This window comes from Podarcis tiliguerta (genome assembly GCF_965153285.1).
Source record: "Podarcis tiliguerta genome assembly, chromosome: 6".
Lineage (NCBI taxonomy): Eukaryota > Metazoa > Chordata > Lepidosauria > Squamata > Lacertidae > Podarcis > Podarcis tiliguerta.
The window spans coordinates 26,777,586-26,804,140 of NC_139539.1; the positions used below are offsets into that span (position 1 = coordinate 26,777,586).

Consider the following 26,555-nt stretch of genomic DNA (forward strand, 5'->3'; position numbering starts at 1 on the left):
CACCTTTTCCGGCGGAGTGACGCTGCGCGCGCGCGAGGCTGACGACACACAGGGTATTCTTGGGAGGGAAAAAGAGGAGGCGGAGGAAGAAGAGGTAGGGAGGACAAAAAAACAAAAAAGTGGCGCGCGCGGGCAAGTTGCAGCTTTGTATATTACAGTACATATTACAGTATCTATCTATTAGCACCCACATAAAGTTTTTATTTTCCTTTTTAAAGGAGAAGTCCGCTCCAAATCTAAGAAAGTGAAATATGGTGTTGCGACACTGCAGCAAGCAATGAAGAAACAAAAGCCAACATGCTTACGTGGGAAATAAGATGGGAGCAATCGGTTTCTCCTTATCATCTCAATAGGCGAAATTATTATTATTATTATTATTATTATTATTATTATTAAGTGATACATTTCTTCAACAGACTGTATTTGTGGATTGCAGGTATTTATATAACCCGCCTGTTTATTTTGGGGTTTTTTTCTCCTATTAAGGAAAATATGTGTTGAGATTGAATGAGCAGCGTCCCTTTTTCCTTTCACTTTTAGAGTTCGCTAATTCGAACTGCTGAAATGTAACTTTTCCCATTAATGAATTCCGACGCGGGGGTGGTGGTTTCTTAGGGTTAGTGGACGGCGCTTCACGCTTTCCCGTTTAGTACTTTTATCCTGCCCTTCCTCCAAGAGGTTAGAGTGGAGGAGTTCGGAGTGTCGATGCTGCGCACAAACTCCGGGCCATTTTGTCCTCCTAACAACCCTTTGAGGTAGGCAAGGGGCTGAGAGAAAGTGACGGGACGCAGCAAAACCCCAGCGAGCTTGACGGAGGAGACTCTTAGGTCCAACAATTAACCCTACACAGCTTCCCTCTGTGCACCCCATATCATTGCGACCCTAGGATTGCAATCCTTGTTTCTAGCAGGGCATCTTCGTCTATCATTATTGCTGCCCAGCAGGCAGAAATTCAAGAGGCGGTGCCTTTTTCCATCCTCCACTAATTCAGTGCTGGGAAAGCTTCACTCATTGGATTTCTGCCATTGAAATGTTAAAAGATGAGAAAGCCCCTGCAAGAGATAAAAAGTGCCCGAAGGACTATTCTGCCTTAACAGGCAGGCGAACACAAAGTCAGTAAGGGGGTAGCAAGCTATCAATATCGAGTGCAGCCGCTATAGGCAGTGGAGTTGCAGTCCAGTCCAACAACATCTGCAGGCAGTGCCGGATTTACATATAGCTATAGCTTAGGGCTCCACTCTCCTGGGGGCCCCCAAAAAATTTAAAGGGGAAAAATTGGATGTACAGTTCCAAAATATAAGATAAAAAAACAAATAAAATAAAAACCTACATACAGCAACAGTGTTTTGTGTTGTGTAGGCTCCTATGATGTAAATCATTGGCCCCGCCTGCTAGCCTGCTCCCTAAAATATCACTGGTTTGCTCATTTCTATATATAGGGTGCCTACATTCTGCATGTGCAAATGGCTTTAGAGACCTATTAGGTCCATAAATTACCATATAGCATATATTCAACACAAAAACAGCAACAATTTGTTGTTGACGAAGGACACCTGGACATATCAAGGGCCCCATTACCTTCAGTAGCTCAGGGCCTCATCAAACCTAAATCCAGCCCTGTCTTCAGGGCAGCTTAGTTGCCTGTTCCTGTTATTTCTTTGCAAAGAACAAATGCTGATTGTATTACAATATCAGGTTTCCTTTTGTTTCATTATCACATGACACAGTTGCGCCATTAAATGTAGATATGTATCGCTTTTCCTCCCCCCTGCTTCCAGTAGGTGGTAGGAAGATAACTACCTCTCCCCATATGAACCAACCTGGACCCAGCAGTCATAATCTGAGGCCCTTCTTCATGTGCCTCTTCTGCGAGAGGTCCAGAGGGTGGCAACACAAGAACGGGCCTTTTCTGCGGTGGCTCCCCATTTGTGAAATCCTCTCCCCAAGGAGGTTTGCCTGGTGGCTAAGTTGCATATCTTTAGGCGCCAGGCAAAAAACATTCCTCTACTTCCAGGCCTTTGGCTAATTAAACAAGCTATGACCTTTTAAAAGTGTGTGTGTGTAATTGATTGTTATTAATTACAGGTAGGTAGCTGTGTTGGTCTGCCGTAGTCGAAACAAAATTAAAAAATTCCTTCCAGTAGCACCTTAGAGACCAACTAAGTTTGTTATTGGTAGGAGCTTTCGTGTACATGCACACTTCTTCAGATATCAATAACAAACTTAGTTGGTCTCCTAAAGTGCAACTTGAAGGATTTTTTTTTATTATTATTGTTACTAAGTTGTGCATTTTTGTGTTTTTATATTGCAAGCTGTCTTGTGATCCTCGGGTGAAGGGCAGTGTAGAAATTTAATAAATAACAAGTAATAATAAAGAATAATAATTTAATAAAAAATCAAGTCTTTTTTTTCCCTCAAAGCACGACTTCTTCACTGTACTAAATGTACAGGTCAGTTACTTGCTCCTGCGGTTGTTAAAAACAATAGCAAAGCTTTCGTTCACATCAGGTGGTTTCTCAAAAGAAAGCAAAACTCAGACATGATGTACTGTCAGTGGCGTAGCGTGGGGGGTGCAGGGGGGCCGGGCGCACCGGGCGCAACATCTGGAGGGGGCTCGCACTCGCAGCTCTCTGCCCCTACCTGGCTCACTCACTCTCTCTCACTGCAGTGCTGGCTGTGCGAATCCGATCCAAGCCGCCGCCCACTGTGGAGGGGGGGTGCCAAGTGTGCGGTGCGGTGCGGTGCAGAGAGAGAGCGAGGGACTATCTGGGTGAGGGACAGTGCAGCGGGGGGGGGGCAAATTACTTGCCTTGCCCCGGGTGCTGACAACCCACGCTACGCCACTGTGTACTGTGCTGAGCTTGTACCTGCTTAGCCTTGAACAAGTCATTTTTTCCCCAAGGACTGTTATGAAAATAAAAATAGGCTAATCTCCCTGCTGCATCCCACATATTTGTGGTGATGTCCAATAGGTGGGATCTTGTGGGTCCTTTTGCTGAGATGACTCCTCCTTGTCATGCCAAAGTCACCCAACCTAGGAGGGCGCCCTTGACATGGAAAGGAGTCGTGGTGGTTGCCTGAGACAGAGAATTCCTCTCATCCTAACAGATGTTCTTGGAACAGCATGTACCATGGTCGTAACAGGAAGAATAGCTTTTATCTGATTTACAACCAGAGTTGGTTACACCCACTCCCACCTGAATCTCAGACTCATTTGCACCATGCATGATAATGCAACACACCCAGTGGAGACTATTGGCCCTTTAATCCCTTTTTTGTTGTTTTTTAAAAAAATTCTAATGTTGGGAAGACCACTTTATGCATCTGATGAGGTGGACTCTAGCCCATGAAAGCTTCTCTCACAATATGTCTGTTAGTCTTTAAGGTGCCACTGAAGTTCTTCCTAAGGGTACAAACTATATTTGGGTATAGGTCTGATGTATTTCAGCAACTAGGGTGCTCCAATTGAAAGATTCTGTACCTGCAAAATGAAGGCAGGCACTAATCAGCAAAGTAAGGGATTTCCAGAAGTCTTATACTGTATCTGGAAATAAGTCCCATTGACCTCAATGGACTTTGCACTGTTAACCATTTTGTCAAGGTTAGACATTTGTTCTCACTGCCGGTAGATGGCGCTGATGTTTCTTATAAACTCAACAAATGAAACCGATTTCTAAAAAAATGTTACATAAAAAAAATACGAGAGAGACATTGCACATACCTTTGCAAATCAAGAAAATCTTTAAGCACCCTGGTTTATTTTAATGCGGCTCTGGTGATTTGAAAGGCAACACTCAGCTATCATATGCATTCTAGGTGCCACCACAAATGCAACTGCAGGATAGGCAATCCATGTGGTTTGTGCTTTCTTAGGAGTTGGGGGTAAGAAAGCATGTGTAAGTTGAAAGTAAGTCCCTTTGAGTTTAATGGGAATTTAGGCTGCAGTCCTTCCTAGGAAGTAAGACCTGTGAATTCAGCAGGCCTTAACAAAGGTGTTGGAGTAAACTGCATCTCAAAGTGCATGGAACAGCAGCCTAAGGCACTGAACTTTTGCGGGATTTACTTTTGAATAAAAATGCATCAGCTAGGGATTTGTAGCACTGTTTTTCAACACATCAACCAGAATGATACACCTTCAACAAGGTGATGGACAGGTTCCATGATTTTAAAAAAGGTAGCTTTATTTTTTTTTTAATGTATTTTTATTAAAGATTTTCTTGATTTACAAAGGTATGTGCAATGTCTCTTATTTTTTTTACATGTAACTTTTTTTACAATTTGGTTTCATTTGTTGAGACAGTAGGAAGAAAATGGGGAAAGAGGTGGAGTGGGGGACAGATGAGTGGGGGTGGGGTAGGGTGGTAATGTTTATATTTTACTTGATATATGTGGGGTTTTGTGTCAGCGTTGCTTGTGCAGGTTCTCTGCTGTTCACTTGTGTTCCTTTGGTGGTGAGAGAGGTTAGGCACAATCAAAAAACAATGGGAGGATGACATTGGCTATGAGATTAACCCCACTCAATGGACCAGAATGTCGTCTAAACCCTAAACCCCCCTTTAAACCCATATCAACAAAAAGAAAAGAACTCACTCTGAAAATCACCTACAGGTGGTACCTAACACCAAGAAAACTAGTGCTAATACGCCCAGGAACCTCACCAAAATGCTGGAGAGGGTGCACCTCCACAGGCACATACCTCCACATGTGGTGGGAGTGTCCCAAAATCCAACTATTCTGGACAACAGCCATACGAGAAATATGTAAAATAACCAAGCAAGTATTAGAAATCACCTCAGAATTGGCCCTACTAAACATCTTCCAAGACAACAATGCCCACTTACAACACAAAGAACTCGTAACCCACCTACTCTCAGCAGCCAGAAACATCAGAACCAGACACTGGAGAGACCTGTTAGTAGCTCACTCCTGTGGAGCACAGGTAGGTAGCCATGTTGGTCTGCCATAGTTGAAACAAAATTTAAAAAATTCCTTCCACACACAAAAGTTCATACCAATAACAAACTTAGTTGGTCTCTAAGCTGCTACTGGAAGGCATTTTTTTCCTTTTGAGCATTTATATAGAATCATCTTGTTTATGGCACCCGTCTTTCTCAGGAGACAATGGAGGAGTGTGCCTTTGGGGGTCAAGCTGTTGGACATGGAATCTCAGAATCATGGAGTTGGAAGGGACCCTGAGGGTTATATAGTCCAACCCCCTGGAATGCAGGATTTATTAGTTTATTAATCTGTCCCTTTGCTTCAGTGTGTGAGAAAGTGCCTATCTCTGTGTGTTGGTTCAGCGAACACTTTGAATACACATTTCACATTCACTTATTTTTTAAAAAATGCACATTGTTCTAATGGCCAGGGTATGCACCATGGCTGCTGTTTACTCAGATGTAAATCCCATTGAGTCCAATGGGTCTTACTCGCAAGCAAACGGGATTCTTCTGTATCACTGAAGCCCATTATGTTTCTCTGCACTGCATTCCTCTCATACTGAAATGCAAAATAGCTCAGAAGATGGAGAGAGCCACCACCTCCCCCGTTGCCTAGGCAACCAGATAAAGAAAGGTGCTAGCTTTCACATGTGCCTTCTGGCAAGTATTCTTTTAACACTCACTCCCTCCCCCCCTTCCAACCAGCAATACAGCAAGGAATTGTCTAGAGAAAACAGAACACGGTTCTATAGAGTCACAGAAACATTTCTACTCAAAGTAGGATCTCTGTTTTGCAAATTTTGGATAGAAACGCTTATTTCTCCCCAGCCTGAGTTTCAAGGCCATCTTTCACCAGCCAGCTGCCCGCCATATCTTTTGGACTGGAACTCCCATCAAGCCCCAGCCAGCACAGAGGGTGTCAGGTTGAGGAGGGCTCACCTAGGCTGTTTAACAGCTTCATAGCATACAACAGGTGTAGCAGTCATCTCATCAATACATCTCCATGCCAAGAGGAACTGCACCCACTGTATTACCGCCTGCTATGCAGCTGATAAAGAAGCAGGAGTAACAGCACTAATTTGACCAAAGGGTTCAATTGTGCCTTCACTAGCTGCAAAATGAATAATACTGGAGAAAATGATAGCTGAAAGCTTGTCACCGTTTTGTGACATCTTGCTTGGTCCTAATAAAAGTATTGCTTTTAAAATAGATTAAAATCCAGGGTTGTGTGTTTGTTTTGTTTGTTTTTTGTTTTGCTTATGGACCAACTCATTTCCCTTTGATTTTTGTGCCCTGGAGAATTTAACAAACCTAGCCATTCCCGGAGGGATCTACATACAGAGGAAGTTTTTATTTCTTTTCTGCCACGTTTTGAGGATTACATCCCCTTAAACCTACAGAATTTGTCTTCCATTGTCTCTTTTCACCCAAATTGATCTCCAGCTATGCTAATATAAAGGCAAACATGTTTCTCTCTACTTCTGCTTAACCAGAAACCTGTGCGTTTTACTCGCGGTGCAGATCTGGGTAACAGACAGGCTTTATGGTGATTTTAAATAGGGAGCCAACATGCCTTCTTTATCCCAAAATCTTTGGTATGTAATCTGATGTCTGTAGCATCTAAAGGAGGCTTTTCCAGACTACAACATCTAGCTTAACACTATTTTGAGCTGCACTATTTTATGACATTTCAGTTTGTCCTAATAAAAGTATTGCCCAGTGGTAGCCAATTCATACAATGGCACCTTACTCACTCATCAATATTATTACGGCATAAGCATTTGTGGACTAGATTGCACATGGTGATAAAGATTGAGCAGTTGTAAGCAGTGAGGCCAGAGAGAATAAAATGTAAGTACTGTAATAATATAATGACAGTTCAGTTACAGCTAAAATGCATGCACAGGGACTCTTGACAGCAGAGGTGAGAGGTGATAAAACAATCAACTTAGTAATGGCCAAATTAATTAACATCTATAGCAGGGAAAAGAATTATGGCTTCTATTCAGACCCAAATGAATAGAGCTGAACTTCTTGATCAATTGCAATTCAGTTGCTTCCGTCCTCAGGAAATAGTTGCAATTAATACTTTTAAGCTCTGCTGTTCAAAGATCCAGGTTATATTCTTAAGGGGAACAAAATTGTTGCAGGGTTGATGGCTAAAACAGTTTCAGGTGGTGTCTTCCAAACGCCCTTGCAAACTAGCTTAATTAGAAAATTAAGAAAGTGTGCCACAATCTGTCATGAGGATTTATAAGAATCAGCTGCAGTGGTGCTACTTAAGAAGATTGCTGTTTATGAGGGGGGAAAGTAAGTAAAACTCTTAGAAGTAGGTTTTGATAAGTAAAGAAACCTCCAGTGTTAAAAATAAGTAATTGCCTTTATTGGTTTCTGTTTAAAGTTTTTTTTTTGGGGGGGGGGTGGAATAAGTATAGCTTAGTAGTAAAGTATTGATATTAAATTAGGAAGCTATCACTTCAGACCTAGGCCAGCAGAACTTCAGTTTTCTAGTTATTAGCCAGATCTCTTCCCTTGACTCGTGAGTTCAGCTGTGAAACTATATTAGCTCTTTCTGAACTAATTTTGGGTTATGATCTTGGGCAGAAGAAATAACTGCTTTTCTTATTCTGGGGAGGTTGAAATATACCCTGTTAAGTTCTTGACTTCTTCTTTTTTTAAAATGTCTTTGTTCCCTTGTCAGCTTCCTCTACTCTAGGCTTTGCAGAGAAACTTGCCTTTGTAGAGGAGAATGCAGATTTCAGGCCAGTGGGGGGCAGTGTGAAGACTTGGCTTTTGGCTTTGCTGTGTTGCAGGGCCAACCCCCTAGCATTCAATGGAGTGAGGCAACTGCCGATAGGCAGTGGCAAGGTGTCGTAAGGCTAGGGCTCTGTGGGCGACACACAGCTTGTCATGCTCCTGTTAAACTAGTTTAGTATAATATTTTCTACATTAGTTGGCAGCGGCTCTCAGGGGTTTCAGACAATAGACTATTCCCAGCCTTACATGGAGGCCATAGGTGCCAACTCCCTGGGATCCTGGGTGCCCAAGCACCCACAAAATTCTCCATGAAGGGTTCAGGCACCCACAAATTTTGATGCCAAGGAGCATACATGCTGTATGGCACCCACAGCCCCTGGCACCTATGGTCGTGGGGCCAAGTTGGCACTCCTGGTGCAGGCAGCAGGGGGTTGAATTAGGAATCTTCCGTTTGCTCCACCTCTGAGCTCCGACTCCCCATTGCCAGTGTTAAAGCAAGATTCTGCTCCCAGTCCAGTAGTTCCCTGCCCACAGAACTGTGTGTGTATGTGTGTGTGTGTCTGTTTTGGGTGAATGCCATATTGTCTTTTATATCAGGCAGCAAAATGTTTTGGGCCATACCTGCAAGGTTGGAACAGCTCTGCCGCTGCCTACAAAAATGGCTGCCCAACATTGTTTCAGACAAGTATTGGAGCAAACTTGATTAATTTAAACCTAAGTCACAGGAGCCAGCTCCTAGGGGCCGACAATAAAATATTTGCTCCCACAATAAAATATTTGAGGGGGCTGCACCCCCAGGTTGATGGGCAGTGCCATTCAAATGGTGTGTGTGTGCCGTGTCATGTGATTATATGGGGCAGGGCTTATCTGCCTCCCCACCCCAATATTTTATTTAAATTGACACCCCTGACCTAAGTCCATTTTAGTGAATGCACATTGTTCCCTAGTGTTAAATTTTAGACTGGAGGCTCTTGATGGCAAAAACCTGCCCTCTTGGACTTTTAAGTGCTAGATACATAATACCTTCACTATACAGTGGTACCTCGGGTTAACTACTTAATTCGTTCCGGAGGTCTGTACTTAACCTGAAACTGTTCTTAACCTGAAGCACCACTTTAGCTAATGGGGCCTCCTGCTGCCGCGCCGCCGGAGCACGATTTCTGTTCTCAACCTGGAGCAAAGTTCTTAACCTGAAGCACTATTTCTGGGTTAGCGGAGTCTGTAACCTGAAGCGTATGTAACCTGAAGCGTATGTAACCCAAGGCACCACTGTAATCCTATACATGCACAAAGCAAAGCATAAATAAGCTTTGGATCACGCTGCATGATGAAATAAAATTATCTGGCATTAGTAGAGAAAAAGCAAGTGTCTAAATCTAGTTTGTAACTTGGGGTGATGGGTCACCGAATAAACAAAACTCCTTTGAATTCCATCTTCAGGTGCCCCTAGGATTCTGAAGACTGACCTCTTTTCCTTGGGAACCAAAAAATGTCTTCTCAAAACTGTTCTAGTTCTCTGTCACTGAAAGACGTATTCGAAAATGGATTTCTGATTGGTGCTTCTGGTTACAGTATCTCTCCGGGTAGCAGCTGTTTCCTAGAAATGAGCAGCATCCCCCAGCCCGATGCATGTGACAGTGCAAGCAAGATGCAGAATGTGACAAAGGGAAGCTCTCTGGCTCTAAAGGCAACAGACTCCTCCATCAGCAGCACAAAGGAGAACCTGCAGGCCTCATCGGATGCTCTTGCATCTTTCTGCAAGACTCCCATGCAGCCATGTGCCTTTGACTTGTCAAGCTCAAGCTCTGCAAATGACAGCAAAACCAATTACACCGAGGGTGTGTTCCACAATACCAAATCTTCTACTCCATGCCGGGAAGATAATCCCTCTAAACCGACAACTGAGAATATGTCGAAGAGCTCTGAAATAAATGATGTTGCAGTCTTCAAGAAGCCGCCACCGCCGCCACCAATATTGGAGATCTCTGGAATACAAGCCACTCTGGGCAATGTACTTTCTCCAGAAGCAAGCTTAGTAGAATTTGGGTCCCTGGGCTCTGTGAAGCTTGATACACCATCTCTGGAGATGTCAAACCTTGCCATGCCTCTGGGTGGTGGTAGTGCTGTGTCTGTTACTATTACAAGACACTAGACTCCTGCACTTTGATCTAATGTTTCACTGGTTGGGCAAAAGCTCCAGGTGGTTTGCACCATCCAGCCCTCTTGCTATGTTTCTTGCATTCTCTTTTCTAGCTAACAAGTGAAGCATAAATGCAAATTTATGGTCACATAAGGCACTTGTGCTATGTGGACAAAGGCACGAAACCATCCAATAAGGAAGCACCTGGACAACTCTGTCCTTTTCTTGCTGTGTGGTCAACCCTAACTGGTAGCTGAACAGCCATACTTCAGAGCTGAACAAGCTTTGGGGGGATGTTTTGCAAGCCCCAACAGCCAAGAGGCAACCGCCGCTCCCCCCTCCAGCTGGTGGTAAATGGTTGTTGCTCTGCTAATAACTTGGAAGTGAGACTTGTGTATGCTGTTCAGCTTGTTGCAAGATTAGGTATTTTATGTAAACAGGCAGTACCATTTCCCTGGACAACATTCATACTGTCTACTGTAAACAGAACGTCACTGATTTCCTAATTATCATGCCTAGTCTACTCTGGTCTAGTTGGTACAGTGCCACATGGTTTTTGATCACGTGTAGTGAGAACCGCATGACTGAAAGCTTATCTTTTTTCCAGTGAGCATTTTTTCACATTTTCATTTGTCATGGCTTCCCCATATAATAATCACTGTAGTACAGGGTAAAATGATTTTACACTTTTGCAGTTCTGCTTTGGGTGACTGCCATCTTAAATACAAAGTTAAGTTTACACATGCTGCAGTGGTTACTCTGTAAACAGAGGCCCGTTCCCACTAGAAGGAGAAGTTAAGAAACATATTGCAGCAGTTGTTCTAAAGCCCATTATTCCAATTGCATATTTTGGAGTGTGATGTCAAGAAATTGTACTCATCTAAAATGTGGGTTGCAACATACTTGCTCCCCCAGCCTACTTCAGCCTCGCTTCACCCTTCACATCTATTTACTAATTCTCAGGGGATTGTAATAATGGCAAGCAGATCATAACCTCTAGAATGAGTCTGTGAAGTGTTCTTCAAATTGGCCATACTCTCAAGATCATAGCCTTAGTAACAGAACACAATTCTTTTCATCTTTTATGTTGTAGGATTCACTACCGTTATATTTTCAATTATCCCTCCAAGCGAGGAGGGACTGAGGCCTGACTGACCAAAATTGCCAAAGCAAAATTCCACATTCAAAGCACCTTTTGAAAGAGGCTTCTTTTTTTTTTTTTAAGAGGATCAGAAATCACCCATACTGGTGAGATGCCATGTATGATTCAAATCTAAAAATGAGTGTTTATAGATGCAGTTTACAACTTTGTAGCTTTCCAAGTCTTAGTATTCGCCCTGCAAACTTATATCATTATGTTGCTAAAATGCAACAGTTGGAATGCGCATCTTTTGATTTCTTAAAATTGTATGCATTTCTCATGGCTTTTGACTGTTACTTTTAAGTATTCTAAACTCTTATAGTTTTGCCAGCTCAGCAATACATGGCAGATGAGTAACATTAATGATCTGAAAAGGAGCAAGTGCCCAGATGAGGTTGGAAAAACCACACACAGTGGGTGGGAAACATACACTTGCCTTTAGAATATACCAGGCATCCCCAACCTTCAGCTGTTTTGGACTACAATTCCCATCATCCCTGATCACTGGTCCTGTTAGCTAGGGATCATGGGAGTTGTAGGCCAAAACATCTGGAAGGCCGAAGGTTGGGGATGCCTGGAATATACTCTCCTAAACATCCACTCCAAGGCAATCCCTAACTTGCAAGAGGATTTACAGTACATGGTTGCAGCAGGGGAGCGACAGTAAAGACCAAACAAGGCCATTAGTCAGAGTGTGCAAAATCTTGAGTAAGAAGGAGCAAGCAAGCTTCTGACAACACCCACCCTACTTATAGGGATATGCTGCTTGTTGTATTGCCATGCTTTTACCTTCTAGAAGATTATCTGCCTCTTCCCCACTGTATATGCATACTGTATTAATCCACACACAGAGACACATTTAAGGGTGACAGCTAGAAACAAGAATTTTAGGTTGTACAAAATGTGATATTTATTTGTTTATAAATAGAAATATTAAATATGGAATGCTTCATACATAAGAAATTATCAAAATTATTGCTGCCTATAAGGCAATCCCTCATTTGGCTTCAGCGTTTTACACTATCTACATATTTGTAAGGTAACATAGGGTACAGAAAATGGCCGGAAGAAGCAAAGCAAGCCAGTTTATTGAAGAAAAAAAAATAAAAATGAGAGAAGCTATTCTATTATCCTTCCCTGTGACATCAAATTTCCTTTCAAATATTCAAAAGCCACCCTGGAATCCAGCTTCACTTGTATCAATATCGTGCTCCTTTAAAGAAAAGAAAAAGGGTATTTGTCAATACATACAAATGACTCTAGGCTCCTTTGCATTTTCAGGGTCCAAAATAAAATTTAAATGGTCTTGAAGGTTTTCAGCTCCTAGACTTTATAGCCCAGGGCCGATACAATGTTCCCAAACTCTTGCCCATGTTTAACAGATTAGGAGCACCCTGAAGGCTCACACACTCTTCTTCCCCACTCTTCTTATGTAAATTCCTCTTCCTATTTGCATAGCTGACTATCAATGTCCGTAAAAATGTTACCACTAACCAGTTTGTAGTCACAGCTAGAAATGGGATTGCAAACTCTGGGTTTAGACAGCCCTGGTTAGCATTAACATTGGTGCACATATAACACGCCTGAGGGTTGCCGCTAAAATGAAGGAGGGAATTTGGCAGTCAAGGAAGGAGGAAGCATAAAGTCTAATATGCTCAACTATCAACTAGGTATTTAATATTGCTTTCTCTAAGGAGCACACAGAATCACAAAAAAGCTAGAAAGCATTCTCTCCACCCATCTTTTTTTTTCTGAAAGAGGAAATAGAATACTCAACTTGAAAAGCAAATTAGATAAAGCTCAAGTCCTGTTTTATTATTAATTTTAATGTGGTGCCTCCTCTATAGATCACTGAGATCAGGGAGGAGTCTGCTTTCCCAGAAACCTGGCTTTCATATCTTTCCCAATGACCATTGGACAGGGCTTCAAGAAAAATGTCCATTAGTTTACCTGATTTAACTTCTTGAACTCCACTACTTGGAAGAAAATGTGCTCCAGGATATGTTTGGCATCTTGCTGCTCCTTTGGTAGTTTGTTAGTTACCCCTAGGATGTCCCCACATTTTCTGACATAGAATTCCAGATCATCTTCAGTGCCTAATAAGGACATAAAAGTAGCATAATACACACAAAATTTGCCAAACCATTTAAAGATATTATATGGGTTTCCACAAGCAGAGAAGGGATGCAGAGCCTATATGCAGCCACACATTACTAGACCACAGGATCCTTCATCCCTGACCACTGGGGCTGGGCTAATGGTAACTGGTGTCCAATAAGATCCAGAGGGCCACATATTATCTATGCTGATCTAGAGTACCTCCATTAGCATGGAGGAAACAGTTTTAAAAGATCTGGTTTTCTTAACAAAATGCAAAGCATTTGGAAAAAAATTAAGGTATGCATAATATGGAGGACTTCAGTAATTTTCAGCTTTCTAAAGTGTGCCCCGGAGATAAAAGTTTGAGAAGCTCTTCTGTAAAATGTTTTTTTAAAAGCATCTCATCTAGAAAGTTCCCCTGCCCATCCCACAAATAGTTTAACAACCCCAAGTTCAAATGTTTGCACTACTTACATTTGTTTGTTATTTGAGCAAGGCGAGCTTTCTCAGAAGAGAAAGTTTCATCCAAATCAAACAGGTCCAGGCTGGGAGGAGGCAGCTCTCTGAAGGCCGGTGGAAAAACCTAGTAAGAGATTAGGCAAAACTTAACATGCTGAGTCTGCCCATACTTGTTCCGAGAAAAAGAGCATTGCTGCAGGCTCTAATTAAACTATTTGCATGCTGTAATCTTGTTTATACTATGTAAGCCTCAGAAAGTAAACCCTTCAAAAACATATACAGGTTTGACATTTCCAATTTCTACTTTGGGAAAATCAGCGACATTCAGCTTAAGCATTTTGGTGAGAAGAAAGTAAGCACCAGATTACTTGTTTCCTAACCATTGGAGGTCAGGTCTTGGAAGGGTTAGAGTGTGTTCAGGGCATAGCCTGAATTGAGAGAAATATGATTAGCTGCAAGGACTGGTCACATAAAATAAGTTAGGCTGTCTATGTAGGGAATTTCTAGCTTTGAAGAATGACGGGCAGAACATAATGTCTGGGTTAAACTTTTCCTCATTTTTACTGCCTTCCTTTAAAAAACAAACTTTTGGTCACCTACAACAGTGTTTCCCAACCGGGGGCCATATGCCCCTTGGGCCCTCCCATTTCAGGCGTCAGGGAAATGGCTTCCTCCCCCCCCCCCCCCTTTGGCTGTGCATCAGAAGAACAAAGCAATTAGAGTCCCTTGCCAGTTTAAGAGTATTGATCACAGACAAAGAACAAAACAGCCATTCTCAAAGTTAAGGTGCTCCCAATTAAGTTTTCCTCCTATTTCCCCCCTGAGCCATACTCGTCACTTCCCCTTCTGGCACCCTGATCTTGCAACCACTGAGCCTTCTGTATTGTAACCTTATCAGCTTTCTTTGCCCTTGGAGAGAGAGGCTGGACAATTTCCAGCAAAGGGGAGTCAGTTATCTCTCTCTCTCTTCCTGTTCTGTTTCTCTGTTCCCCACTCAGCTCTGCCCAGCTTTTGTCTTCTGAACTATGTCCCTCTGCAAACCAATTCTCTAGATCTATACGGCTCTACTGTTCCTGGGCAGCTTCAGGATCCTGGTCAGGAACAGGAAGAGGGAGAGGTTCCCACCATTCCTCATCAGAGCTGTAATCCTCAGTCTGGTCTCTGACAACCCAGGATATTCCAAGGGGGGCACAGGTGAAAAATGCATAAATGGGACGCCATGGCACGAGACAAGGGAGCAACAGAGGGGAAGTGAAAAGTGAAGAAAATAGAAAAGTGACCAAGAAAAGAAAAAAGAAAACAAAGAAGTGAAGAAAATAGAAAACAGAGTAGAGGGAACAGAGAAGTGACCGTGATTCCCAATGGATGGAGTGCCACAGGCACTTTGCAGCGATGTCGCTTCCAGATCCTTCTCCCTCCCACTTCCGCACTCCACCACTGCATGCACTAAGCTGTCCACATGTCGTTTGTCACGCGCAAGATGCGTGGCTGCAGCAGTGTTAGTGTGTGGGGTGCTGTTTCTTCGTGCAAGTATTACTGTGAAAGGAGGCATGTTGCTGCATGCAATTGTTACTCAGCCTCACGCAGAATCGGCTCAACGTAATGGACAGAGGTGATCTTCAGTTATCCCTCGCAGTAAAAGAACCAGATATAAAAAAGCTTGTTTCTGGTCACCAAGCACAAGGGTCACATTGATCAAGAAATACTTAAAATATAATTTTTTATGTATTTTGTATAAATTAAATATATATATATATATATAACATGTTCTGTTTACAAACAAAACATCTGAATAGCTTTCTGCCAGTAGGACAGGGGGGCCACAGGAAGGAAACAAGGTCAGAAGGAGGCAATGGTAGGGAAAAGGTTGAGAAACACTGACCTACAATTCATAGACCTGCTTCAACACACATTGTGACTTTCAGTCATTCTGCCAAGATGACTTGCCTGATCCTCTCTTCCTACCCCGTAAGCCTTGAACTCTCCCTGCACTATATATTGTGTTGCCTCTTCTGTTTCTGAAATCACCCAAGACCCATCTGTCCACCCTACTCATAAATGCTTGTAACCTTATTTCCTTCCTCTCCCAGGACAGTTACTTACAGCTGGCTGAAGTGCAGGCAACGGAGTTTCAAACTGAGGCTGAATTAGTTGGAGCGGTTCGTATTTCACATTCAGCTGCTCGTAAGACCTGCAACGTATAACAGTGTGTAAAGTTTGGAGCACTGGCTAAAGGTTTTTTGCTTTGGAGTTTTGGCATGTGTTAACAACTTTTACTATCACCACGAGTCCAGGATAGATATTAATTTAACTATGCCAAAATTATAACTAGGATTAGAAGTGTACATGGGCAAAACCCCAAATTTAACCACCTTTCTGCTGGTGGTGCATAACATATTGAAATTCAAGTCAAAGTACGATACTGAACCAGACTTTTAGAAGACATCTGAAGGCAGCCCTGTTTAGGGAAGCTTTAAATGTTTGATGTATCACAGTATTTTAATATTCTTTTGGAAGCCGCCCAGAGTGGCTGGGGAAACCCAGCCAGATGGGTGGGGTATAAATAAATAATTATTATTATTATTATTATTATTATTATTATTATTATTATTATTATTATTATTTTATTATTATTAAAAATGCTGAACAGCTTGGGGCCATGTTATATGAAGGACTGCATCTGCCCATATGAACCTTGAAGACAACAGCATCAGAAGCTCTACCTCTGTGCCACCGTTAAGACTGTTAAGATTGGCGAACACCAAGGATAGGGTCTTTGCAGTAGTGGTCCCTGTTCTTTGTAACTCCCAAAGGATACACAGTGGCCCTTTCAGTCCTGGCATTCAAAAAGACTTTAAAAACCCTACCTGTTTCAAGTGGCTTTTACCTGATGCACATTGCTGCTGATTCTATTGCCTTGTTATATTGATGCCTACTGTTATATATTTTAAATTTTTAAGAAGTATTTAACAAAATGTATTTTTTTTGTAATTTAATGTTTGTGTTATTGTTCTCCACCTTGTTCTCCAGCTTGAGAGGACTCTGTCCTCAAAGAGCCTATAAACAATGAAAATAATGCAATGAATAGGCCCTAAAATCTATTAAACTAAAATGAAGAAGAAAAAGACACTGAGTTGGATCCAGACTTTGCTGTCTGCAAATGGAAGATCTCCTTTTGTACACAGGAAACTTTTGATCAGGTGTGTGTGTGTGTGTAGGTGTGTGTGTGCGTGTAATGTGACTTCTGCCGATTCTCCCAGCCCCCAATCCTCTGGAGCAGAGTTTCACAGGGTGCAAAGTGATGGAGAAAACTGGTAAAAGTTGCCTCCTCACTCCTGCTCCTGGCAGCAAAATCTGGATTCAACCCATTGTTTTGGGAAACATGAATGAGGTCACCAACTTGATGATTTTCGGAAGTGCAGTGGTATCCAGCTGGTAAATAGACATGTCAAAAAGTGTTGTGAAGTCTCGTGGATTTTCATCTCCCTCCTGCAGGCAAACTCGCAGTCGCTCTGACAGGGTTGCTATATCTGGAAGCATCGTATAATCAGATATCTGGAGGAAAAGCACACAGAAATTGTTGTGAACAAAGAGACAGCTCACACTAAAAATGGAACCTTTCCAGTGAGCTAAACAACTACATGAGAAAAGAAATGCATCTTGAATCATATATCCAAGAAACAATACACTTAAGAGTGTGGATTTTAATTTAGTTTGGCCAGTTTTCTAACAGTCATAGTTATGAGCACTTATATACATCTCTTGATATAGGAAACGGATTTTAAAAGCTTCTTCAACAGTTAAATAAGTTTGGTCGAAATAAATTTATCTTTTGTACGTACTTCTAAATTCACATATATTATGATACCTCTTTATTTTTCATGATAAAACCTATTTGTTGATGGCAGACATCATAGGAAAGAAAATTAGCTTTACTTTTTCATCTCAGTGTATTCTTCACAACATGACATTACTACAAACTGCTAAGTAATTTCAAAGTTTCGGATAATTGGAAAGTTGAAACAGTGATAGAACTGAATAAACTTTACAGAGCAAGTGTAAAAATCAACAACTCAACTTTTTGTCTTTAAGTTAAGAGTAGTCAATGGGGTCCACTCTAGATGTTATCAAACCCCCAACCCACATCAGGCCCAGCTCCCATGGCCAATGGTCAAGGATAATGGGAGTTGGAGACTGCATCTAGAGGGCACAGCACCAGCTACCCCTGCTTTCAGCTTATCAAGGCTTTCTTCTTGGCAGGGACAAAAAAAAAGTAAAAGAGGCAAAAACAGAAATTCAGCAAACTTGGCAGCTATGCTTTATGATATACAAATCTAATGTTACTAAATAATGTTAAATTAGTTCCCCTTACCTCAGGATCTTCTGCATCAATCTGGTTTAAATGGATGTCGCTTGTTGTAAGCCACTGGAACAGTACATCCTAAGAAACCAAAAAGCCCAGTTATAATTGTGGAATTCTTTGAATTATCAATATTATCAGTGCAAAAAAACCCCAAACCCAACAGAGGTTCCTTGGCATATTCAATCAATCACACTTAGGAGATGACACATATAGGTAAATTGTCTGGAAGCAGGAAACATTATTTAGAGTAAATGATTACAAGAGAGGTGGTGGCTGCATTCTGATGTTACACTAAACCAGTCCTGTCTTGCATCCCTTTCCTAGCCACCACTGGCAACCAGGAATTCTACAGTGAGTGCAGTGGAACTGCTTCCAGGTGAGTGAAAGCAAGAGAGTGCTCTGTTTTGCCAGCCCAATCATCTTCACTACTGGCTGCAGAAGTTTGTCACCTCCTCCATGGCCAGTATGGAATCTCATCTGGCTGATGAAGCAGAGTGCTCTGTTCCATTTCTCTAGCTTGACCAGCTCCTGCAACCAATTGGAAGCCGCGGAAACTCCGTCGTATGTTTGGCTTCCAAAAATAGTTCGCAAACCGGAACAGTTGCAGTGTTCAGGAGCCATAACATTTGAGAACTAGGCTGTTCGAAAACCAAGGTACGACTGTATTGCAAAAAAGACTACATACCATAGCGTCCAAAAGAATCAAGTAGCAAAAACTTCAACTTAATATGGTTGAAAAGACAGCTCACTCTGCTGAATAACTCCTAAGCCTCAAATAAACCTGCTCAACTGATCGTTAGAGGGCATACATTATTAAAGTATTACCAGTGAAGTTGACAACAGAGGCTCACCATAATCTTGCTGTTTTCTTCTTTTTCCAAATATTGGTCACTGAACATATGACAAGATCCTAGTACAGCTAACTTGCCACCTTGATTCTATCAAAGAAAAAATCAGTAGAACACATTCAATAACTTTTACTGTACATCAATGCTTTGTCTTACCAGGTGTACTTTTTATATTACACTCTTTAACATTCTGCATTACTTTATTGCAGGATTGGGGAATCTGGTATGACCAACAGGCCAGATCCCTCTGCCCACTACACCTCACGAGCCAGATGTGACAGGTGACCGTGCTATTTTCCTAGATTGGCTGTGTGGGATAGGTATTGGAGGCACAGTACTACAGTAGCTCTTTGAATTCCACCTCATGTGTCTTGAACATATTTTAGATTTTCCTTCTGATCATTTTCTCTGCCCTAACAGACATTCTACTATTTTCTTCAGAATCCTCTTGCACATGTTCCAAACTGCCAATATCCCTATTATACCACAGTCCCCAGAACTGGACACAGTACTCCTGATCGGGTCTGACCAAGGCAGAACAGAGCAAACTAATACTTCCCTGTATCTAGACAATATATTTCTGTTGACGCAGCCTAGAATTGGCTGGGACACTAAAAATTAATTTGTCCAATAAAAGTCTCAGTTTTGAGGACACCATACACTCATATTACATGTTTCTAAGAAGGCATTAAAAGCTCATACAGATTATGAATGCACAGACACTACTGGGGCAGAATAAAGAAAAGATTACAAGGCATACTTGTTTGGAATGCCTTTAATAACTGGGATAAACTATGTGTACAAATGTCAAGTTATCTTGTTTTTATCCATCTCAGTTGAATTTGTATGGATGCTTAACATGCTGTTCCCTTTTCCAAATATTTTGGGATAAGTTAAGAAAATAAGTAAGTAATTTCAAATGAACATATTTACCATACATTATTTAAAGTTAGTAAATTACACTAAAAATGAAGTAAAAGTATGATAATGTAAATTTACAACAGGGCCTATGTTTAGTTTTATTCACTTTTCAGCATTTTGTCTTAGAAGTGTTTTAGAAATGGTATAATTATTATTACTAATGATTGATAAAACTGGGGAGGAACTGCAATAACAGTTCAATGTGCTTCCCTACCCCTGTTATAGGTCAACTCTTTTCAAAGGTTCCAACATAAAGGAGCTTTTATCTGAATGCTTTCCTGCTAAAGTTGCACAAGATGTGCAAGTAACAGAAATTATGAACGAAGTTACAAAATATCATGTTTTACAAGTATTTGATGGCTCATGCAGTTATGTACCTTAAAGTGATAAAAAGCCAAGATGGGTCTATTAAGAGGAAAGCAGACAGATCCCGTGGACAGAACAGCCACTGCTGGTTTCATCACATTAAGTGTAGCACCAAATGGATACACAAAAGTGAGAGCCCTACAAAATAGTACAAAGACTGTCATAAGCATTTTCTATATTTCACAGAATTGCAATGCTGTCAAACACAATCAACCATTCTCTCTGTCCACACCCCTTCATGCTCTTCTGCTGGTAGGAGCTTTTTTTCTTTAAAAAAAGAAAAAAGATACCATGTCTTTGTAACACTCTAAAATTAATTGTGATGGCTTAGATCCAAAGAACCAAAAGTGGACGAAAAGTGCATTGGTACTGCTCAGCAACCATTCACAGAAGTCTTCTACTTCTCCCGGGGCAGTACCACAATTTAGCAGAGGTTACAATACTGTATAGGCAACAGACTGAATAAGGAAGGGAAAAGGCTGAAGTTTATAGACTCCAGGCCACAAGAAAGTCTTGAGAAGAAACCTGTGCTTCAAAAAGAGCTTGTGACAATGCAATAACTTCTTGGAATTTGGGTGTGTCTTTTTAAAAACAGTGCTCTTCCATTGCATTGTGAGTGGAAGAGGTCTTCCAATAGTGGATACAAATCAGTAATTAAAAGGACTATACTTTACGATGTATTAAAATCCTGTTTTTCTTGCTTTCTGTGGTGACATGTTTAAAGCATGTACAAAAAATGTCCATAAACAGTAAAAAAAAAAAAATCCAGAACACTGTGCAAAACTGTTCCCTTCCTTGGATTTTGTAGCATTACTCCACTTAAGGAGCATTTCAAGAGGCAAAATACAAAATCTTAGGCATTAATTAGAATATTCTACATATTTCAAGAGCACTTCCCACACAATACTTTATTATAACTTTTCAGAATGAACATTGATGGCATTTGTAACATGGCTGCAAAAAAGGTACTTACTGTGAATCATTTCCACTGTTGTCTTCATCTATTATCCCAGACACTGTTTTTCCAGCAGCTCTACTGATTTCCCTTATAGATGGAAACCCAAAAATAACTGATTTGTAGTTGCAAAATATAGCTAAGTTACGCAAGATAAAATGTGAATGCACCCACACACCATCCACTATCAAATACTTACCGATTTAAAACTCCATTGGAGACCAAAGCTTCTTTAGGATGGAAGTATTTATAATACACATTTCTCACCACAGAGTCTTAAGAGAAATGAAAAATAATATTTTTTTTCCAGTAAGATGCAGCGCTGCAAAGTATGGGCTATGGATTCTAGATCCTGGTTCTCTCTAATTGTATGAAGGCTGATGTTGCCAACAAAGCACCTTCTGACTTCATATGACCCGCCCCCCCACCCCACCCTACTAAAATTTGGCTTGAAAGAAGAATAGTAGCCAATTGATTGGCTGCAGTGTGTGCCTGGCTGAGGTGTGCATGTGATGCCCACAACAGTTTCTGTTTGCAAATGTGCCCATGGTCCTTAAAAAGCTGGCAAATCTCTCATATTTTCCTTGCGGCAGCCCATAAGAAGATGCAGATGTACAATCATAGCAAAAGTACAAATGGAACAGTCACAAAGAAAGATAAGAGGTGCAGTGGCTCTTTTGCTGTATCAGAAGCAATTCATCAAGCTATTCACTTTAGGCCAAGGCAGTTCTACATCGCACATGAATCCACCTTCCCCAAGCCCTTGCACTGCTCTGCTCTTGCAACCACTGAATGCAGTCCATGCATTGAGGCCACAAAGAGGAGGGGCTGCTGAATATTCGAATGTGCAGTGCACACAATGGTTTAAAGAAAAATGAAAATCACAGCACAACGGTACGCAGCAAGCAATACAGCAAGAGATGTTCACTTAGAGCCTAACAGCGAGAAACTCTGTGGACCTGGCTCTCTGCTCACACAGAGTTCAGGCCTGCCACCATACCAAATATCCCTCAGACTTGGATGTAATTTATCGTAGTACTGTTCACTTGCTTAGTATTTTCAAAATCAGCAAACATAGAAAAGGGAAGATGGCACAGCTACAATCATACTCTGTCACTAGCTCTTTTGGGACCTAGCAATATCAAATTAATAAAGCACACTCAAATTGCTGTAAATTGGGTCACTTGTTTGTGGTTTCTGACTATATGATATGCAAACATTCTCAAGACTGACCAAAGAAGAAAGCTTGTCCTTAGGTCAGTTATTACCATTATTGACCATGATCCCATATTCTTCCAATAAAAAGTTGATGTTGGTGTCATATCGAGATTCACCACCTTCTCCCAGCATCACCAGGATATCCCCACCACTTTCTAGATACTTCTTCAGAACCTCAAACTGTAAAGGAAAAAAGCAACAAAGTCTTGAGTGCCAGGATGAAAGGTTTTCCTGCTTTTACACAATTTAACCCTTGAAAATTAGAATAGCAACACAACACAGCTTGCACATCCTTACAAAATACTAAGTCCCCTTTGGTAGAGAAACCCCATCTTATTATTCTTACAAGACATAGGGGAAATTAACCTTAAAGATAGTTAAAGGTTAAGCAGTGCAAATAGGCATTTAAGCTAACAAACTACCTGCTGTTTGGCATACGGCAGAACAGGGATAACTTTAGTCTTTCATAGTCCACTTTCTTTTCTTTTCTGTTTTTCATCTGTGAGTCACCAATGTGTTTTAAATTTATCAAGTATAAGTGCATACTCAAGGTCTCTTTACAAGTTATGGCATAATTAATCTGCTCTAAGCAATTCTGAATAGGCATTCATGTTTAGTGCTTTAGTGGATTACATTTAGGCTGTAGTCCTAAAACTACTTACCTGAAAGTAAGTCCCATTGAATCCAACAGGACAGACTTCTGAGTAGAATGGTTAGAATTGTACAGTTAGGGCGGTGTTCAGCTAAATAATTTAGTGATTGTCCCTCTGCACGCTGTCTCCAGATTTGCTGCAGAGGACTGGGGGAATACGTAGAACAGATTTATGGGGTGCACAGGGGAGGAGAGGGGGAGAATGTTCCACTGCATAAAGAAAAATCCTTGCACTGACAGAACATGAACCTTAACGCTGCACTGAATTCTGCCCTATGTCTAGCACTCTTTGCAAAAATCCCAACAAGGCATTAGGTAATCCATTAGTAAACAGTGAACAGCCCACCTAACATACATACAGGGTACAGCACTGTGGCTCAGACACATTTGCAAGGCACCAATCCTGCTCCAGATCATACAAAACAGGACGGCCAGAGTGTGCATCATCCTGCTCCGCTTCTATGAATCCAAAAAGCCTATAAGATGTGATGCAAGAGAACCACTGAATCCTGAAGAAGTTCACAGGATCAAAATACTAGACAAGATCAGCAAGGCAAATAGATCTTTAAACAGTTATTGAGGTATTTAAGACAATTACATACTTCAGCAGCTGTGAACTTTTCCCTAGGTCCTGATGTAATCCAGAGTTTTACTCCGGTCAGCTTCTCTGAAGTTATTTCATCTTTTAAACTATGGACAAATTAATAGAAGACATGTTACCCAATAACGCATATCATTGGCAAACCACAATTCCAGGATTGGACATAACACAAAGACAGTGATTGTGTTTTGTTTTTTCTCAGCAGGGAGAAGGAAAAGAGCCATTTTAGCGGTGTTCAGGGTGAACTATGGCTTACTGTGACATGCATGCTGGGTCAATACCTCAATTGTCTAGGCAGATGTTGCATTATAATGTATTTTTAATTTTCTTCTCTACTTTGAAAATGACTACAAAAATAAGAAGGTATTCAACCCTAAAATAAAGACTGATGTCCTGAACAAGATTACCAAATCTCATTCTATTATCAAAATGTTCAAGGGAAATATATTACAAACCACGAAGACCTAATGCCAAATGCATATAGGTATATTAAGCTAAACGCCTCATTTCACTTGCACAATTATCCCCACAATGAGGTTGAAGGGCTGATAATTAAAGAACAGGGGCTTAGACCCATCTTGAAAAGCTGTGGTTGAGGTAAGGCTTGAATGAAAGACTATGAAACCCACACTCTGCCAATATCCTACACTAGCAAAATAAGCTTGTTTAAAATCTGCAATCAGATATACAGATATTGTACAAGATACGAGGAGAGCAAAAATTTAACTGTTATGGGGCAGCCATTGTCCTGGGTACTTTCAAGCAATTTTATGCCTTCATCAAACTTCAATGCTGGTCTAGAAACAAAAGCTAACACAGATAAGAAAAAAGAAACCAATACATACTCCACTCACCTCTGTATCTTCCAGTTGCTTCGAAGCTTTTTTTGTAGAATCCTATAACCATTGTTCATAGTAAAAATTTCCTTTTTAGAAGCGTTGAAGACGATTATATTACGAAGTTCTCCCTCCATAGTTACCTCAAAAATGAAAAAGCACAGGCAAATAAACAAAAAACAAAGCAAAATGAAAAAGTGCTATCATTATTCAGAAATTCTAAGAACCCTTCCCAGATTAATGTAGAATTAATGAATACCCACAATTAACCAAATAACATTATGTTTTATTGATTGATCTAGCACGGTGGAAAGAAAGAAAATCTGGGTTCTCTGCAAGGATTTTTGACTTCCAACTTTCCAAATGCCCGAACCTGCCAAAAAGAATGCGAGTGAAAATGAAGAAAGCTTGGGGTGACAAGTGTATTTTGGAGTGGTATGTCAGCTTTGTTTGGTTCTTAGCTATGACTTTTGTATCAGGCTACAGCTGGTGGATCTAAGAGTTCTAGAAAGCAAAGCCACCCTGTTCCAGCAATTGGGACAATAAAATAGTAGGCCAGAATCTCTTGTTCTTGAGCTATATTACTACACACTCTCTCCAAGGGCTAGTTCCCAGGACTCTTTTGGGAGAGCTATAGCAGTGAATAAGCTGGCATAAAATCATTACAAGCTTGCAGTGCTGAGATTTCCTAAACATTTGTAGTTCGAAAAATGAGGGTAATTCTATCAGTAAGTCTATGATTTGGCACTGAGGAACAGAAATACAGTAAGTAGATTTGGAAGCAAGTAGGAGTTGCATCTAGTAATTAAAAAAACAATCTGCCTGAAATTGCATTTTTACAAAAGTTTATCTTAATCCCATTATAGAATCTCCCTCTCCAGAGGCTGAAGCATGAAGAATCATGATGTAGCTGGTTTTTTCTGACACAGCCATGGCACAAAAACATGGATCTGAGGCATTGGGCAGATTTTTCACATAGGTTTTATACAGAATGCCACCAAAACCACTATGACGTCTGTTGTCACAGGCACCTCAAAACTCAGCGTAACCAGCACCTCAAAACTCACATTAACAGCATTAACCATTGGATCTAGGCCTAGGGGGCACAGATCCTTACAGATTCTTGAACAGGAGCCTCTCCCTCAAACCACCATCAAATCACATTACATCTGTATCCTCAGACCGTGCCACAATGTTTCTGGTGTTGGCTGACATGTTACAGATGTCATGTTTTTAATAGTAGTTTTTTTTGGGTGGGGGGGATCAGTATAAAAATATTGCAAGTTTGCTGCACCACAAAGTGTGGGATCTATTCCTGCACTGCAGGAGATTGGACTAGATGATCCTCAGGGTTGCTTACAACTCTACAATTCTCTGATTCTGTATAATTCAGTCTGTTAGGCGCAGATATGATCTGTGATTTGATGGTGGTTTCCATGTATCCTATTTTTTAAAAAATCAAATTCAAGAGGACTCTTGGACTGGGGTAATGTTTGTTTGAGGGGGCTTTTGTTGCTGCTACTGAATTTTTTTTGTACATTTGTTTTGGATCTTATTATGATTTATGTGGGAATTTTCCAATATGGTTGCATGCTTTTGGATGTGTTTTATTTACTGCTCCTGCCTGCTTTTGCTGTGTTTGTAATTATGCAATTCCCGCCCCGTCCCCCGTTTGTGAGCCGCCTTTCGGCATGGTTTTTCTGGCTACGGAAAGGCGGCAGGCAACTAAAATTTACCAGCTCGGACTTCTACAAGGTCCCAAGGTGAGGGGAGCCAGGGTCGTGCCTACAAAGTAACCCTCCGCCTCCATAAATGGTCCCGAGGGAGGGGGAAGCACCTCTCCACCGCCACCACAAAAGTTGACTTACCTGCGGGGTCGCCACCATCCTTTCCCCGTCCCCTCCAACCGCGGAGCAGCAGCAACGCGCGGTAACTAAGGGCCTTCTCCCTCCTTAGCAACGCGAGCCCTTTCCGTCTGCGCAGGCGCCCAAAGCGACTTCGCTGGCAAAAGCAGGAGGCGGGGGAGAGCAAGGGAAAGCCGCGTTGCGTCCGACGTGATGACGACACAGGCCCGCCTAGAGTCTCCTTGAGCTCCAGGGAAAAGGCTCATTCAGCGGTGGAATCTTCCATTCTCGATGGTGGAGGGGAGTCCGCCAACGTCGGCAGCGGCAGGAGCAGGGAAAATCTCTCTTGGCAACGTGTGTTGTTGTTTTTTGCTTTGGAACAGTTTTGGAAACAGCAGAGGGCACTGGATGTGG

The 26,555-nt window shown here is 41.4% G+C and overlaps 2 protein-coding genes across 4 annotated transcripts in view; one reads left to right on the forward strand and one right to left on the reverse strand.

Annotated features, from left to right (window-relative positions):
- LOC310680353 (uncharacterized protein) overlaps nucleotides 1–26,555 on the forward strand; it is a 339,545-nt gene that overhangs the window by 43,416 nt on the left and 269,574 nt on the right. The gene's annotated exons all lie outside the window — the stretch shown is intronic.
- IFT52 (intraflagellar transport 52) lies at nucleotides 11,864–26,374 on the reverse strand. Of its 2 annotated transcripts, XM_083446165.1 has the most exons (14): nucleotides 26,166–26,374; nucleotides 24,316–24,440; nucleotides 23,463–23,550; nucleotides 22,259–22,388; nucleotides 21,190–21,265; nucleotides 21,009–21,080; nucleotides 20,047–20,173; nucleotides 18,752–18,838; nucleotides 17,910–17,978; nucleotides 16,938–17,092; nucleotides 15,641–15,728; nucleotides 13,553–13,661; nucleotides 12,929–13,074; nucleotides 11,864–12,191 (listed from the first exon to the last, which is right to left on the reverse strand). In XM_083446165.1, the coding sequence occupies exons 1-14, from the start codon at nucleotides 26,181–26,183 to the stop codon at nucleotides 12,144–12,146; spliced, it is 1,338 nt and encodes a 445-aa protein (XP_083302291.1). In that variant the 5' UTR covers nucleotides 26,184–26,374; the 3' UTR covers nucleotides 11,864–12,143. The 2 variants fall into 2 exon arrangements, with proteins under 2 accessions (XP_083302291.1, XP_083302292.1); XM_083446166.1 differs by lacking the exon at nucleotides 20,047–20,173 and having other exon boundaries at nucleotides 26,166–26,251.